This window comes from Paroedura picta, chromosome 4 (assembly GCF_049243985.1).
Source record: "Paroedura picta isolate Pp20150507F chromosome 4, Ppicta_v3.0, whole genome shotgun sequence".
NCBI lineage: Eukaryota > Metazoa > Chordata > Lepidosauria > Squamata > Gekkonidae > Paroedura > Paroedura picta.
In genome coordinates this window covers 75,744,455-75,762,182 of record NC_135372.1, presented here as the reverse complement: position 1 = coordinate 75,762,182, position 17,728 = coordinate 75,744,455, and the positions used below count along the sequence as shown (strand labels likewise).

General features: G+C 40.7%; 1 protein-coding gene across 13 annotated transcripts in view; it reads right to left on the bottom strand.

Annotated features, from left to right (window-relative positions):
* DOCK7 (dedicator of cytokinesis 7) overlaps nucleotides 1–17,728 on the bottom strand; it is a 171,458-nt gene that overhangs the window by 27,186 nt on the left and 126,544 nt on the right. For 7 of the 13 annotated variants that reach the window (XR_013230236.1, XM_077333511.1, XM_077333499.1 and 4 more), the window contains 10 exons: nucleotides 17,525–17,542; nucleotides 12,703–12,799; nucleotides 10,389–10,523; nucleotides 9,827–9,979; nucleotides 9,267–9,425; nucleotides 8,831–8,931; nucleotides 8,547–8,739; nucleotides 4,990–5,133; nucleotides 3,131–3,262; nucleotides 1,780–1,794 (listed from right to left, as the gene is read on the bottom strand). Coding sequence is in view for 12 of the 13 variants with exons in the window: in XM_077333511.1 (XP_077189626.1) it covers nucleotides 1,780–1,794; nucleotides 3,131–3,262; nucleotides 4,990–5,133; nucleotides 8,547–8,739; nucleotides 8,831–8,931; nucleotides 9,267–9,425; nucleotides 9,827–9,979; nucleotides 10,389–10,523; nucleotides 12,703–12,799; nucleotides 17,525–17,542 (1,147 nt within the window). In the remaining variant the exon portion in view is untranslated. The remainder of the gene's footprint in view (nucleotides 1–1,779; nucleotides 1,795–3,130; nucleotides 3,263–4,989; nucleotides 5,134–8,546; nucleotides 8,740–8,830; nucleotides 8,932–9,266; nucleotides 9,426–9,826; nucleotides 9,980–10,388; nucleotides 10,524–12,702; nucleotides 12,800–17,524; nucleotides 17,543–17,728) is intronic. The other 6 variants (XM_077333502.1, XM_077333503.1, XM_077333509.1 and 3 more) reach the window with 3 other exon arrangements.

The window sequence follows — 17,728 nt, the reverse complement described above, 5'->3', positions numbered from 1 at the left end:
TATCTATGGAGGCTCAGGTCACAAAGGTAGCACAGATGGCATTTTTCCATCTGTGCCTGGCACAGCTACTAGCACCCTACCTGTCCTTGGAACACCTGGCCATGGTGATCCATAAAATGGTCACTTCCAGATTAGACTTCTGTAACTCGCTCTACGCAGGCCTACCCTTGTCTCTGACCCAGAAATTATAGTTGGTACAGAATTCGGCTGCGCAGGTCCTCACTAAATCATCTTGGAGGGCCCATGTCCAGCCATTTCTGATGCAGCTGCATTGGTTGCCAATCTGTTTCCTGATCAAGTTCAAGGTATTAATCTTGACCTTTAAGGCTATACATGACTTGGGTCCTACCTACATTTGGGGTCGCTTACCTACTTATGCCCCCTGCAGGGCTCTTTGTTTTGCGGGTATGAATCTGCTGATGTTCCCAGGGCCCCAGGAGGCACACCTGGCCTCAATCAAGGCCAGGGCTTTCTCAGTCCTGGCCCCTACCTGGTGGAAGAGCTGCGGGCCCTGATGAAGCTCTCAGGATACTGTAGGACCACCAAGACAGAGCATTTGGTTGAGGCCAGGTTTTTAGACACCCTCCTAACTCAGGATAGGTATTAGAGCTATCCGGGAGCCTTTAGGCAACCTACCCCCTGGTTTCATTGCCAGTTGTCAATGTCCAATTTTGATGCCAATTGCTTCATATGTTGAGGGAGGAGCTTGTAGGAATTGTATTGTACTGCCATTTTATTGTTATGTGACTTGTTAATGATTTCTGTGGATTAATTTCTATGATGGAGGTTTTGATGGTATTTGGAATTCTTTTATGATTTTTTGTAAACTGCCATGAGCCAGCATTGCTGGGAGCGGCGGTATAAAAGTTCAATAAGTAAATAATAAATATAATGAGAGTTCAATGACAGCAATCCAGCAAAATTATTCAAATGCAATTCTAACAGTTTATAAAACAGTTTGGGGTTTTAGAAGCAGGCTCAAAAATACCCCATAGATATGAATCTTGGTATTACAGTCAATGAAACTGGGCTACTAGTCCAGCTGCTGCCATTCTTCAGCACTGCCATGATAGCAAGTTATACCTGAAACCAGGAAGGCTTGATGATATACTCAATGTTTTTTTGGACACCTATCCCTATGAGCACTATTGTCATGATGTGGCTTAATGTGAACAATATTTTACTAGAGAGAACACAGGAAACCTGGGTTTCACACCAGAAAGCTGCTGGAGTCACAGAAGCAAAGTAAAGACATCTATCTCTCTGTTTACTGAAGATTATACACAGAGATTTTGGACAAGGGCCTTAAATTGCTGACCAAACCTTTCAAGAAAGAAGAAGAGGCTTGTTTTGTAAATGCCACAGTAATATTGAAATAAGAAAAAATGAATATCTTTTTCTAATGGGAATCATTTTTTTTTTTACTTTGAAGTATTAGAACTTAAATCGACCCCTGTGTTGGGGGATGAAAATATGGTAGGAAGAGATGATATTGTTTGTAAATCTTGATGAGAAATGGAATATAAAAACAAAACTAGTGATGGTAAAAAGTGGTTCATTCACCAAAGAACCTCATTAGTGTAATACAGAGGCATTCATGCACTATCTAAGTTGTCTAAAATGACCACAACAATTTGGCCGATATTTCTTTGGTTAATTAATTCAGGTCAATAGCAGACAGCAACAGAAATGCCCACAGCTAGCACATGTGGGCTAAGCATTGGCAGGAGTCATCAGATAAATCTATTAGTGTTCTTTACTAACTAAAATATTACCTACCTCCCAGCCAGTACTCTGTGTAATAAAAAGTAAAAAAAAAAGTATGTCACAGAAACAAAACGTACTCTCTTGTCAAATGCCAAAACACAACCATCAGCATAGGACACTGTTCTTCAAGGGATGTTTAGCTGCTGCATGTTGAATTTGCCAGTTTCAGAAGAAAAACAGCACTGTGGTAAAGCCCTGCTTCCCACTACTAAGCACTTAAAACCAAATCTGAATTCTGAAAGCCACTACAACTATTCCAGTGCAGCCTGAATTTCAGGAAGCAAAATCTAGCTTTACTGTGCAATCCAAAAGAGTTATACTTCAATGAAGCTGACTTCAATGGATTTAGGAAGATGAAATACCTTATGAGGGCACCCAAAAGAAGGAATGGTGTGGTTCAATGGTCAAGCTGTGCAACAAAATTCACTTTTAAGGAACAAAGTTCAGTGTTCATTTTGGGGGTTGGGCAGTTACCACAGCATTAGCAGCTTCTTGTAGAATACAAATGATTTTACATATGTGTTTGTCTTCTAGTTAGCCTACATTTCCCAGTAAGTTCTCTGAAATAATATTTACATTATTATATCAACACATTCATTTAAAAGTATGACACTGGAAACATGTGGGGTCTGTGGGGTTTTTTTTGGGACGCTGGGCTCTAAACAGAAATGAAACAATCTCTTCACTGCAGAAGCACTGATGAATACTTAGGGCCTACTAAGATGTCAGGCTCCTGATTCTTAGGCTATGGGCAAGAAATCATGAGCAGGCAGGACCATTAAACTTCACACTACTTGTGCAATGCAAGTTGCAGTCTGCACATGCGGAGATCACTTGCACCACAGGTTGACTACCCCTGCCTTAAAGGGAAGGTAAGCCTCCCTGCAGGTGCCAGTCAACGTAACCTATGGGGATATATAGTGATTATATGGTACTTTCATATGCTTTGTAGTTAGCAGAGGATGCCAAGCGGAGTAGTAAATGGGCATGTTTCTCTAATGTTGCAATGCTGACGTTGCTTGGCATAACTCTGGGTTGCATCCAGTGATCACATTGTTTCAAGAGCCTCTTTTTCTAAATACTCCTCTAATGGAAGAAATGTCAAATTGAGACATTCCATTGGAGGCAAACTTAGTGGAAAGAGGGGGTGGTGTCAATAGGTCCAGCTAAAGCAAAAGGGAGTTCCTGTGTTCAAGCTATGTCCTCAGAGTCAGGATCCCTAACTTCAGGGTACTGCAGTGATATGAAACATGATTGTGGTTTGGGTGTGGGGTAAATGTATGAGTTGTAGGAACGCAAGCAGAACAACTACAAAAATGCTTTAAAAATTTTTTTTGCTGCCAGAAGGAATCCAAACTATTACCTGATGAACTATCTTGCTGAATGCATCCTGAAGTTTACCATGAATTGTAGACAATTTCTTAGCATCTCTGTTAGCTTCATGAATTGGAATAAGGATTTTGTAAACCTCATTGACTGCTTCATACATGCCAGCCTAAAAAAAAAATTATGTCAGATCTTATGATTCATTAAAAAAAATACAGCAAACATTCTGCGCACAATATATGATTATAAAGTTATGATAATAGAATTGAAAAATGCTTCTTTGGGATATGTTTGTCATTAAGGTGGAATGAATACAAGATGCGTATGTTTTGAATTGAACACACATTAATCTATGAAACTCACATATTGAATCAGACCCTTGGTCCATCAAACTCAGTAATGTCTACTCACTACTTGTGAGACTTGGAAGCAGCTCTGAAAGGTTTCAGGTCTTTCACATCACCCTCTCCATGATCCTTTTAACTAAAGATGCCAGGGATTGAACCTGGGACCTTCTGCATGCCACTGAGCCACTACCCCCAACCATTCAAAACACCATACACACAGTCACATGTGATACTCATGCAATTATATATTTTATCACGTGTGCAAGGCATTGAGCTCTGAAGGTCAGTTCAAACATGATGGCAATCATTTGCCCTATGCGGTAGCTATCCTGGTGTGCTAACACTGCATATATTTTGTCTTCCAACACATGGAGTGAGAGATTATTAAATGCTACAGAAGCTTTCATTAGTCTAGAGAGTACAAAACCAGCAAAAAAACACCTATGTAAATTTAGAACAAAACCGCATGTGAAAGATTCACAGCTCACAGCACATTTTGTACTCTTATTCTCATTCTACAACATGAAATATATACACATTCTATCAGACATGTCAAGCACATAAATGTATAAGACACTAGCTTTTCCCTTCAAATGGGTATTTTATTAGAAAATGCTTCTTCCCCATCACAAGCTGCTTGTGGGAGTGGCAGGTTAGGAATGAATGACAATTGGGAAAGATTAAAGGATCATTTGTTTGTATTTTGCCTTCCCCCAATTCCTCACCTTCTGAACTATGTGGCTTAACTTACTCATACATCTCCCTGCCTACCCCCTTAAATGAATCCATGGACATCAGGGTTGCTACGCAGAGGTAGGCCATGGCAAACCACCTCTGAACATATCTTGCTTTGAAAACCTTACAGGGTTACCACACAAGTCAGATGTGACTTGACAGCACTTTACACATGCACACAGGTGAACCCAAACAACATTTGCAACCCAAAATGGCTAGTCTTGTAAAATATCAATACATTAAATGTCTTTTGGAGTTGAAGATGGGATATGGGAGAGGCTGTAGGGCTGATAGAGTGTGGAACAAAGGCTGTTGAGGCTTGGAGGGGGCTTGTGAAGTAGAACTATGAGGAGATAGTAGAAGCAGCTGATAGTCAACAAGTGTGCAGGGGTAGGGAAGGAAATGGAACCAAAGGCTGTGGGAAGAGGAGTTGGCAGCTCTAATACGGAACTATAAAACCATAAAGGTAAAGGTAAAGGTATCCCCTGTGCAAGCACCGAGTCATGTCTGACCCTTGGGGTGACGCCCTCTAGCGCTTTCATGGCAGACTCAATACGGGGTGGTTTGCCAGTGCCTTCCCCAGTCATTACCGTTTACCCCCCAGCAAGCTGGGTACTCATTTTACCGACCTCGGAAGGATGGAAGGCTGAGTCAACCTTGAGCCGGCTGCTGGGATTGAACTCCCAACCTCATGGGTAAAGCTTTCAGGCGGCTGCCTTACCACTCTGCGCCACAAGAGGCTCTAATATAAAACCATAAGAAATATTTAATACAGTTTATTAAATACATAAATACAAGTATTAAACTCTTCTACCATGGAGAAGGAAGCTGCAGCTTGTTCCAGCAAACCAATTAGACCGGCTTCAGTAAAATACTTCCCAGAGCAGATCCCTTCTTCATCTGGTGATACAACATCATCAGAAACTGCTGATTCTTCTAAAACATTTGAGGAGATGTTCTGGGGAAATCACAAGTCAGATATGAATTATTTTCCAGCACAAACAGTGTTAAAATCCAAGACAACTGAACCTTTATTTATTAGGTAATGTTCTATGAAATGAAAAGCGAAGTTGCACATACCTCTAACTACTGCTCACTGAATAGCTATGTGGGGGACTGCACATAAACATGCCTATGGTCAGAGTGATATATACAGAAGAGCCTGGAGGGGACACTGTGCACCACAGTTCTAGAACTTGTTTCTACAAAGGGAGCATGGACTTCCACACCACAGTGTCCCCACTTTCAGTAATTCTAGTGCTGCTGAAGTAGAGCAGAGGGTATGTATGCCTGCACAGAAGATACTCAGTGAACAATAGTTATATTTCATATTTTCATCATCGATCTTCTGTGCAGTCTCACATGGGGATTCTAGCAAAGTATTCACTAGGTGGTGGACATGCTCTTCTTGAGAGCCAGTTTAGTGTAGTGGTTAGGATTGTGGATTTCTAATCTGGCGAGCCGGGTCTGATTCCACGCTCCCCCACATGCAACCAGCTGGGTGATCTTGGGCTTGCCACAGCACTAATAAAGCTGTTCTAACTGAACAGTAATATCAGGGCTCTCTCAGTCTCACCTATCTCACAGGGTGTCTGTTGTAGGGAGAGGAAATGAAGCCGCTTTGAGACTCTTTCGGGTAGAGAAAAGCGGCATATAAGAACCAACTCTCCTTCTTAAACAGTGAATGCAGTACAGCCTTCCTCACTTGAGCTTCTCACCTCACTTATTTATTATATTTCTATACTGCCCTCCCACAAGGCTCAGGGTGTTTGCAGATCCAGTGCATAATGGCATACAAACATGTCCGTTGATGACCACGTAGCAGCTCGGAAGATCTCTGTCAATGGTATTCTATCAAGGAAAGCTACAGAAGAAGCTCTAAAAGAACAGGCATGATTGTTAGGTGGGCATGGTATCCTGATTAAAGTATAACATTCCCTAATGGCAGAAACAATCCACCTGAACAAAATCTGGGAAGAAACTTTATCCCTGTGGAATTCCATGGTTCTTTTCAAGTAAAATAAAATGGCCCTACTAACATCCAAGAAATGCAATCTCTTTTAGAACATGAAGTGGGAAAAAATACTGGCAAAATAATATCCTCCAGGCCAGGCTGGATTCTGGAGAGCAACCTTCTTCTTTGGCAGCAAGAGAGAAACTGAGCGTGAGGACAATACAGCACTGAAACATGTGGTCCCTGGGTGGGAACAAGTTCTGGCTCTGGCACACAGAGCCCCTGGAGGCTCTTAGTGGTACAGACCTCTCTAATGGTAGACCTGCTCATGTTTGCCTGCCCAGAAGACAGATGATGAAACAGATTTAATTTTGCTAAAATCCTCTTATAATGATCTATATTATACTAACATGTGATATTTTATTTTAGCAGGAAAGTTCATTTGATTACAGCAAAGCATAATGTGTTTTCATGCAAAGATGGGTATGATAAGGGATCAAAATGGTAGGGACCTTACAGAAGCAGAAGAGATTTTAAAAAGGTGGCAAAATTATACAGAAGAACTATACAAGAGTGAGCTTAACATCCCTGATAACCACAATGGGGTAGTTACTGATCTGGAGCCAGACATCCTGGAATGTGAAGTCAAATGGGCCTTAGGAAGTCTGAGCAACAATAAAGCTAGTGGTGGTGACAGCATTCCAGTTGAACTATTCAAAATCTTAAAAGACAATGCAGTAAAAGTGCTAAACTCAATATGCCAGCAAATTTGGAGAACTCAACAATGGCCACAGGATTGGAAAAGGTCAGTTTACATTCCAATCCCAAAGAAAGGCAATGCCAAAGAATGTTCAAACTACCGCACCATTGCACTCATTTCTCATGCTAGCAAAGTTATGCTCAAAATCCTACAAGCTAGGCTCCAGCAATATGTGGACCGAGAACTTCCAGAAGTACAGGCAGGATTTCAAAGAGGCAGAGGAACTAGAGATCAAATTGCCAACATACGCTGGATCATGGAGAAAGCTAGGGAGTTCCAGAAGAACATCTACTTCTGCTTCATTGACTACGCTAAAGCCTTTGATTGTGTGGAGCACAACAAATTGTGGCAAGTTCTTAAAGAGATGGGAATACCAGAGCAACTTATTTGTCTCTTGAGAAACTTATATGCAGGTCAAGAAGCAACAGTGAGAACTGAACATGGAATCACTGATTGGTTCAAAATTGAGAAAGGAGTTTGGCAAGGCTGTATACTGTCGCCTTGCCTATCTAACTTGTATGCGGAGCATATCATGAGAAAGGCGGGATTAGATGAGTCACAAATTGGGATCAAGATTGCAGGGAGAAATATCAACAACCTCAGATATGCAGATGATACCACTCTAATGGCAGAAAGTGAAGAGGAACTAAAGAGCCTGTTGATGCAGGTGAAGGAGGAGAGTGCAAAAGTTGGCTTGAAACTCAACATCAAGAAAACAAAGATCATGGCATCCAGCCCTCTCAATTCCTGGCAAATAGATGGGGAAGAAATGGAGATAGTGACAGATTTTATTTTCCTGGGCTCCAAGATCACTACAGATGGGGACTGCAGCAAAGAAATTAAAAGACGCTTGCTCCTGGGGAGGAAAGCTATGGCAAATCTAGACAGCATCCTAAAAAGCAGAGACATCACCCTGCCAACAAAAGTGCGTTTAGTCAAGGCTATGGTATTCCCAGTTGCAATTTATGGCTGTGAAATTTGGACCATAAGGAAGGTTGAGCATCAAAGAATTGTGGCTTTTGAACTCTGGTGCTGGAGAAGACTCTAGTGAGTCCCTTGGACTGCAAGGCGAACAAACCGGTCAGTCCTAGAGGAGATCAGCCCTGACTGCTCCTTAGAAGGCCAGATGCTGAAGATGAAACTCAAATACTTTGGCCACCTCATGAGAAGGAAGGACTCCCTGGAGAAGAGCCTAATGCTGGGAGCGATCGAGGGCAAAAGAAGAAGGGGACGACAGAGAATGAGGTAGCTGGATGGAGTCACTGAAGCAGTAGGTACAAGCTTAAATGGACTCCGGGGAATGGTAGAGGACAAGAATGCCTCAAGGATCATTGTCCATGGGGTCGCGATGGGTCCGACACTACTTCGCACTTAACAACAACAACAACAACCTTGAAAGGGTGTTATGAGAATGAATAAGAACTGGAAACTAATTTGTACACTATTGGAATCAATAAAAGAAATAACTTCCTATGCTTGAAATGTATTGTTCCTATCTCCTCACTGAAAAAATATCTTCCATGAATTAAATAACAATTCCTGCAGATGATCTCCTAAAATGAATAACTATAAGGGATTTTTTAGAATTTTACATTAAAGCTTTATGGAAAGGCCAAGCAAAATCCAGTTATTCAGTTTGAAAAACAGAAATTACTACCTGAAATGTAACACATCCAACAGGAAGATATTTTCGATCCTCAAGCATGCTCAAGTATTCAGCAACAAGTGCAGCAGAGTGGACCAAACACTGAGCAGATTCTGCATGGTTGCTCCTTTCAGAGTGCTTTCCAGCCATGTTCTGCAGCCAGGTGAGTCTGAGGTCAGGAGAATTCTGGTAACCCTTTGCAATTCTAGTTAAACAAGAAGAAGGAAGACTCACATCAGTACATGTTTAATTTCTCAAACTTTCTCAGAAGGTAGCAAGCCAAGTAAAACCCCAACCTGTACATCAAGTCAATCAGCATCTCTGGATCTTCCTGATGTTCTTTCATTTTAACTGTATCAGACAGGATCATATGGAGATTGAAAACAAGATCCTGGACCTGAAATGTAATACAAAGCAAGCATCTGTCAGTTATTCTGTATTTCTCTAATAAAAATCCAAAAGAGAAAAATCTCTTTTTATCACAAATGAAGCCCACTGGGTATAAGAAGAGCATCATAGTATAGTGAATGTTATCAAATAGTAAATAGTTAACTCATTCACTCAGAAAAGTTTGTATTATTGGACTGGATGAATTGCTTATTCTTGTCAAACTGAAAAGTACTTGTATTGATCACAAAAAGAAGAAAAATAACACATTTATGCTATGATAATCAAGAAATTATAATTTTCATAATTTCGTAATTTTCCACAATGGAGAGTATTCCTCCAAACCTGATCAGGAAATGTTGTCTCTCTTAATTCCAGGTCCTCTTCGGCATAGGTCAAAATGGTCTTCAGAGAACGCCTCAGAAATTCCTCATTAAAATTCTGAGATGTTCCTACTAGAGATGACAGTGACATGGTCACTTGCATTTTCACTCTGGCAAAGTTCTGAAACAGAAGATATGTTATGGAGGCAATGATGCTATTAATTTAGAATTGTTCTTTACAAAACCAAGACAATTAATATTATATCTCCAAATCAGTACATACAACAATCTTGTAGGAGTCTATTTCTTACTGAAGGGTTTTGGCTAGTTAAGCTTGCTACATTTTAAGCAAGTTTTTTTTTAAATCTTCATTCATATAGCTAGTTTCTGGTTGGGTTGCTTAATCTCAGATTATTCTCCTTTGAAGTATATCTAGACATATGTCTTTTGAATATTGGGTACCACATATAAGTCTATGGTCATTCTATAGTTAGCTCAATTTGGAATAATTCCATCTTCCCAAGATTCAGTGCAATACATAGGCCCTGCCATTTGGATATATACCAGTAGTGAGATACTCACATTCCCAATCTCGAAGTTTTGTCTCATTAGGAGATACAGAGAGGCACTGGCATGTGAGCGTATGGTGCTAATGCTACTGCTACAATGGCGAAGAAGTCGAAGGCATAAATCAGCACATTGCTCCGTCTCTTCTTCAAATAGCAGTTCTGGGAACTATATTGGCAGAGCAAGAGACATTAAGCAGAGACAGTCAGGCCTAAATGAACATGCCAAATGTTAAACCGAGATTACACTACGATTACAACTACTTTCACCTGCCCTGGGTTCATCAATGCTTCCCCTAAAGTAAACTAAGAGCCCAGCCACGGTTTGTCAGCAGCAGTTACGGGAAGAACATCTCTTTTCAATTCACCAAGTAAGGTGGGTAAAAAGTGAAATTAAATTTTCAGTAAAATTAAACAACATTTTAATTTGATGATACACCGCTGAAAGTTATAATGAAATCCTAAACAGAGTTCCACCCTTCTAAGTCCACTGAGTCCAATGGATGTAGAAGGGTGTATTCTACTTTGGACTGCAGCATACACCTCTTTATTCTACCCACCACACCATGAACACTCACCTTTGAGACTAAAGCTCTCTGAGTGGCAAAACAGTGTTGCAGATAAAGTGCACTCTGATTACAGGCCATGCTATGCAAAAGAGCCTTCAGTACCCCACCAAGAATACTTTCCTTGGATTCAGTCACAGAGACTGTCTGCAACCAAAGACAATAGGGAATAAGAGAAAGTTACCTTTGGAATGTCAAGAGCAGAAGTGCTGTCCAACAGAATTAGACTCACAATTTATTAATTTTATTTATTTACTTTTACATTTGTATCCTGCCTCTCCTGGCAACTACCAGCCCAAGGCAGCTCACAATAAAACAGTAAACCAACAGTCTGAATGTATCAACAATTAAAACATTCCCAACTGCAATTAAAACAATCTAATATTAAACAACATCAAGATGGCAAAACAGTACAAAAAATAAATTCCATAGCTCTGCTGCTCCAACCACCATTGCCGACCACAGTTTTCATGTGGTGAGATTTTCCATAGCATAGTCTATAATAGGGCGGGACCCAGAATTGTGATTCCAGTCACCCTTTCCCCGGCCTCAACCAAACGCCTGGTGGAAGAGCTCTGTCTTGCATGCCCTGCGGAATCTTGATAGGCCCTTAGTTCTCCCTGGAGCTCATTCCAGCAGGTTGGTTGAGGCCAGGCAGATTTCCCAGGGGCCTGGGACAACCAGTTGATCCATACCCACAGAGTGCTCTATGAGGGCGGGGGGATAGGCAGCAGGCGGTCCCGTAGATAGGTAGGACCCAAGCCGTGTAAAGCCTTAAAGGTCAGAACCAAAACCTTGAACTTTATCCAGAAACAAACTGGTAACCAGTGCAGTTGTTTCAGCACAGGCTGAACATGGGTCCTCCAAGCTGTCCTAGCGAGGACCCTCACAGCCACGTTCTGTACCAGCTGCAATTTCTGGATCAGGGACAAGGGGCGGCCTGCGTTGAGTGAATTACAGTAGTCTAGTCTGGAAGGGGACAATGAGCCTTAAAGGATATATCCAGATCATTTGATAATAAAACTGTCTGTAGTGGAGGTAACTGGAAAAAGAGGCTGTGCTTCTGTGCTTTGTATTATACAATGGAGGGCATGATAGGAGAAAGAAGTCTGGCATCGCCTCATATCCTAACACTATATAGGTAGGTAGTGACAAAGAACCTCCAAGTTACCTCTTCCCCCATACAACAAATAAGAACTCATTTAAGCCCTTGCTGGGGCAACCACTGACAAAGCAGGCATAATGTTTGAAAACTCCTTACCAGGCGCATGGCTCCCTCTCCTATATGGTACCACCAAATGCTGCAGCAATGGGGTGTTAGGAATGGCGTGAATGAATGGCGTGAATGAAACCTTGTCCCAAAACTGATTTGTGTAGTTACTATGAGACTATTCTGAGAGTAGAATGAGGTTTGTATGACTAAGGAGAAAGCATATTGAAGGTCTATACTCAAATCTTTCAGTATTAAATGTTATTGGATCACATATCTGATAGTTTCTAGTACCGTAATAAAGAATATTTGATTTGATTTGATAGTATCCATAAGTTCAATGTGGATCATAGCAGTTCTTCTAGACTGGGTGTATTTAGATCATTACAGAGCTTAAAACGCTAATAGAATAAGAAAAAAATCAAAGAGGAAAGAGGTGTTGACTGCATATATATTTAATAAAAAGAAAATTTAAAATAATAAGCAATGTAATCGTAAGACTTTTAAGCCCTCTGGCATCAATAAACTTAGAAGGCTGTGACTCTGCTTAGGATTGTGCTGCAGGAATCTTATCTGTCTGACTGGCTGGTTTGCTTTCTTTTTCTACTACCAAACCTCATTTTACATAGGTAAAGGTAAAGGTATCCCCTGTGCAAGCACTGAGTCATGTCTGACCCTTGGGGTGACGCCGTCCAGCGTTTTCTTGGCAGACTCAATACGGGGTGGTTTGCCAGTGCCTTCCCCAGTCATTACTGTTTACCCCCCCAGAAAGCTGGGTACTCATTTACCGACCTCGGAAGGATGGAAGGCTGAGTCAACCTTGAGCCGGCTGCTGGGATTGAACTCCCAGCCTCATGGGCAAAGCTTTCAGATGGCTGCCTTTCCACTCTGCGCCACAAGAGGCTCTTATTTTACATTTTACATATGCAACTCTTAGAAGCAGCAGGTGAGGAAAAAACACAGAAGCACCAGGTAAAATGTCAGACACCCCAGTTCAGAATACATATGCATGGAGTGTACACAGGGAGCATTGCCACTCTGAGCAGCAGCACTGCACAATTCAACCTGTTAGCAGCCCTGTAAAATCATCTGTAAGCTGGTTCCCATCTTCCTCACCTGGACGATTATCTCTAAAGTATCCAAAATAATTAGGTTTGCTTCAGTTGCCAGGTTGCCATCAATAAGTGCCTCATGCTCTATCTCAGCCCTTGATCTGGAAAAAATAAAACGAATGAACAAAAGATTTCCTTTAAATAATAAAGTAAAAATGAAGACTATATTCTACTATAAAGATTTTTCATCAGGTAAGCCTTCATTAATAACGGCACATTTTGGTTATAGGTGCCATCACAACAATATGATGCATAAATATGATAAAAGTACAAAGAATAGTAAATATCCACATTGTTTTAAACTAAAAAACAGATAAAGATACTTGCAGCTAGTTATATTCATATGAAGGCATTTCTCAAAATGCTAGACCCACAAAGTAAACCATTTGTGAAATGAAGTGAATTCTGAAAAGCAGTCTGGTAATGTGGAATGGTAATCTACTGTTCAAGGGACTATGCCAAACATCCAGCTGAGCACGCCCAAGCCCTTAAGTATGACTAAAGTTCTTTGGATGCCTTACATGTGATTTGTATCTACCCTATCTTTGTTATAATTTCCTTTTTTTTTCATGACTGTGCCTAAAAGCCATCCTTTGAAGCTAAATAATTAAATCCTCAATGGATGCCCGAGGCGTTAAAGAAATGAAACATGTATTCCAGTGGAAAAAGCCAACATTGTGTTCATATTGACATCAATGAAGATAAGCTCATCAGAACTCTGTTTCACAATTTGAACACAGGGTGGTGCTATGTGAGTAAATTTCTGAAAGTCACCAAAATAACACGCATTGTACCAAGGGAAATGTATTTCTCAAGAATAAAGACATCCCACTGATGCTTTGCTATGCTCCATTTATATGCTTCCTAAATATATGTAGTTAGTAACACATTTTCAAAAATTAGAAACTGATAACAACTATGACAAACTGTAGCATCTACTACTGTTTGAATCATTGCAGAACAGGAAAAAGCATTTGTGGTAACAGCCATTAAGTGAGGAATGCATTATATTTAAAACATCCAAACAATTTGCCATCAACATCAATTTCACTAAAGAAATCAGCTTAGTTTACAAAGCAGGCATGGTCTTGATCATCTTGCTTTAAATCGTTTCCCCAATAATCTCTCACTTCCCTATATTATTAGAGATTTATACAATGGGATGGATCCAACCATCCTCTATGTAGCCTTCTTCCAGCTTGTGGCTCTTCTTCCAACAGAGCAGCCATTTAAGTTAAGAATGTAAGAAAAGCCCTGCTGGATTAGACCAATGGTACATAGAATCATAGAATAATAGAGTTGGAAGGCCTCGTGGGTCATCTAGTCCAACCCCCTGCACTATGCAGGACACTCACATCCCAATCACTCATCTACTGTAACCTGCCACCCCCTTAAGCCTTCACAGAATCAGCCTCTCTGTCAGATGGCTATCTAGCCTCTGTTAAAAAATTTCCAAAGATGGAGAACCCACCACCTCCCGAGGAAGCCTATTCAATTGAGAAACCGCTCTGTCAGGAACTTCTTCCGGATGCTGAGATGGAATTTCTTTTGAATTAATTTCATCCCATTCGTTCTGGTCTGTCCCTCTGGAGCAAGAGAGAACAATTCTGCTCCATCCTCCATATGGCACCCTTTTAAATACTTGAAGATGGTTATCAGATCCCCTCTCAGTCGTCTCCCTCTCTAGGCTTAACAGACCAAGCTCCCAGAACCTTTCTTCATATGTCTTGGTCTCCAAACCCCTCACCATCTTTGTTGCCCTCCTCTGGACACGTTCCAGTTTGTCAACATCCCTCTTCAATTGGGGTGACCAAAACTGAACACAGTACTCCAAGTGAGGCCGAACCAGAGCAAAGTAAAGTGGTACTATCACCTCCTGTGATCTGGACACGATACTCCGTTTGATACAGCACAAAATCCCATTTGCCTTTTTAGCCACTGAGTCACACTACTGACTCATGTTCAATGTATGGTCTACTAAGACTCCTAGATCCTTTTCGCACATGCTACTGTCTCCCCCATCTTATATTGGTGTATTTGGTTTTTCCTACCTAAATGCAGAACTTTACATTTGTCCCTATTGAACTTCATCCTGTATTCTGTTACTGTCTTCATTTGTGTTTGCTACCCCTCCCAGTTTAGTATCATCTGCAAATTTAATAAGTATCCCCTCTAATCCCTCATTCAAATCATTTATAAGTATGTTGAATAACACAGGCCCCAGGACAGATCCTTGGGGTACTCCACCTGATAGAATTAGGATCCATACCGCATTTCCCAGGGGATCTTGTCCAGCATCCTATTTCACACACACACAGTGGTTAACCAGTTCTTCTATATGGTCAACAACTGGGAATAAAGTCTGTGGCTTGCCCCTCTTGTTGCTTCCTGGCTCTGGGATTCAGAGGTTTAGTGCCTTTGAATGTGGTGTATCCTCAAGTTACTATGGCTAGTTGCCACCGACAGACTTACATGGGGGGGAAATGTAAATATAAGCTAACAAAAATGCATTCATTCAAATGGTAAAGGTCAGCTTCTGCAGAGAAACTTCGAATGACTTGTCCATAATGCTTCTTGGAATTCCAGTTGCAAAAGTGCTCTTCTAGTACAGAATTATACGTTGTAAGTGTGATCTAGGGGTAAACATTTGGCGAATATCTTTAAAATATTATTCCAGGCAGATATAGATCAGCCTGAATTTCAGCTACCCAAATAGCCAACCCAAAAAAAGCCCCCCCAAATTTTCTGGAGTGCTGGATATTTTTATTGTATTTTAAACTACTTAAGCTGTCTTATTCCCTATAACTATGCTTTAAGAAATGTCTTAGACCTTGTTAATTGTCTGTTTCGGACTGATGTTGGTGACGATTGTTTCAGACTGCTGAACTGTTTCTAGGATGGGTGTCTGTAATAATAAATTAATATGAACTTGGACAGACATCAGATTCTCATTTTGTGTAAATAACTCTAGCCACTGTCACCATATCTTCAAATATTTCTTCTAACATTTTTGGTAGCATATTGGGCAATATAATATTCTTTGTTTCCACTGGGAAGTCATTTTCCCATGTAATTTCTTTCCAATATTTTTTTGCTTTTTTGTGGGTCTACCACATATGATAAGAAGTTCTATGTACTTCTTGACATTTCCCTTAATAATTTGTATCTATTTTCCATTTATAACAATTTAAAAATCATTCTTGGCCTATGTACCATTGGTAATGATATGGTGAGCTCCCCATCACTGGGGGAGAGCATTTCAGTAGTCAGAGTAGTTCAGTAATGGATTCAGCTGCCTAAGAAGGTGGTCTTTAAGCAATGGCAGGAAAGATACTTATGGATGCTTTAGGCAGATCCTACATTGAGCAGGGGGTTGGACTAGATGGCCTGTATGGCCCCCTTCCAACTCTATGATTTTATTAACTTTACTGGTCACTCTCTAATTTTATTCAAAGTATTTCATTGACTTTACAAACTATTCATACTTCTATATGCCTTTATACTTAATTGGCTCATCTCGACAACATCAGCAGAAGCTGATAAGGACAGTTTTCTATATCTCAGCAAGTTTGGCTTCCTTGCTTCTATCTTCTTTCTGGTATTCCATTACAGATAGCAGAAAAGAATATGCTCATAGGTGTTCTAACTGAATTAGGGCCTTGAAAGGCAATGAAAGAAATGGACAGAGTAGGCTTGGTCAAAAGGTCTAGTTACAGGATGAACCCATGTGCAAGATCTGAGAGAGTGCAGAGGTTTCCGGTACTGCTTCTCCAGAGAGTCCAGTTATAGGCCTGGGAACAATCTCCTTAGGAAAACAATGGAACTTGCTACATTGCTTTTCTTGACCCTGCATATTCTCCAAGAAAGCTGGCAGGGGATTCCAAAATCGGTGAAGAGACTTTTCCTCTTCATTTAAGAGACTGCTCCTGTGTTTCCTACTATTTAATACAGAATTCAAAGTTCATTACTTTGAACCTGAAGGTGTTAGAAACGCTTTGAAAGAGAATACAAAAGGAGACTAAATTTTACTACAAAATACAGTTAGAGCCTGGATTAGGATCAGGGAGAACTACATTTAAATTCCCAGTAGGTCACAAAACTCTGAGTGACTTCTGGTCAGTAACTACTACACATGGTTGTTTTGAAGATAAAATGGAAGAGAGGGAAAATGTAAACTTTCCTGAGTGTCTTGAAGGAAGAGAAGGATAAAATTGTAGACTAGAATATGCTTTAAAAATAGAAATTTTCAGAGAAGGCATTTTGGGACAGAGGCTATGCTCTCAGTGCAAGAGCATCTACTTTGCATGCAGAAGATCCCAGGATCAACCCCTAGCATCTCCAGCTAAAAAGTTCAAGTTGTGAGCAATGCGAGACTTCTGTTGGAGACTCTGAAGAGCCAATTAATGGTGCCACCAGAACACCAGATAATAAAGACACACCATATTGCACACATGCTGTACGCTACAGAACAGCAGGGGACATCCTGAAAGAGGATAAATGTACTCTTACATTTTAAATGTGCCATTGTGAAAAAAAATTTCTGCAAGGAATCTCAGCTGGCCACAAACTGCACACTCAATGCTTTTTTAGAAGACAGAAAGCATGCCAAGCAAAGCTAAAACCACAATTCCTATGGCTAATTAACATAGCCCCCCATTTCCAGCACTAGCAGGCATTATAAAGCAAAGAGACTATCTTGGTCATACACACACATAAAAAGCTGCTGCCAAGCATCACAAGCTGGAGCTGTGTTGACAGAGTATGCAGAAATCCAAATGCCAGAAACAAAACAAAACAGAAAGAGCAGTATACCAACACTACAGTACCTGGCTGGTTTGTGGCTTCTAAAAACACAGCACATGTGGAAAAATAATCAAAGTGATGGATTAGGGCAGGAAAAGAGAGCAAGCTTTGAGAACCCCAGAGGTCTAATGAAGAAGCTAACATATCTTAGGTGTAATTTAATGCATGCTAGAACATAGACAGTTTTCACTTACTTAGCTTGACAACACAACCTGTGCGCGTCAGAT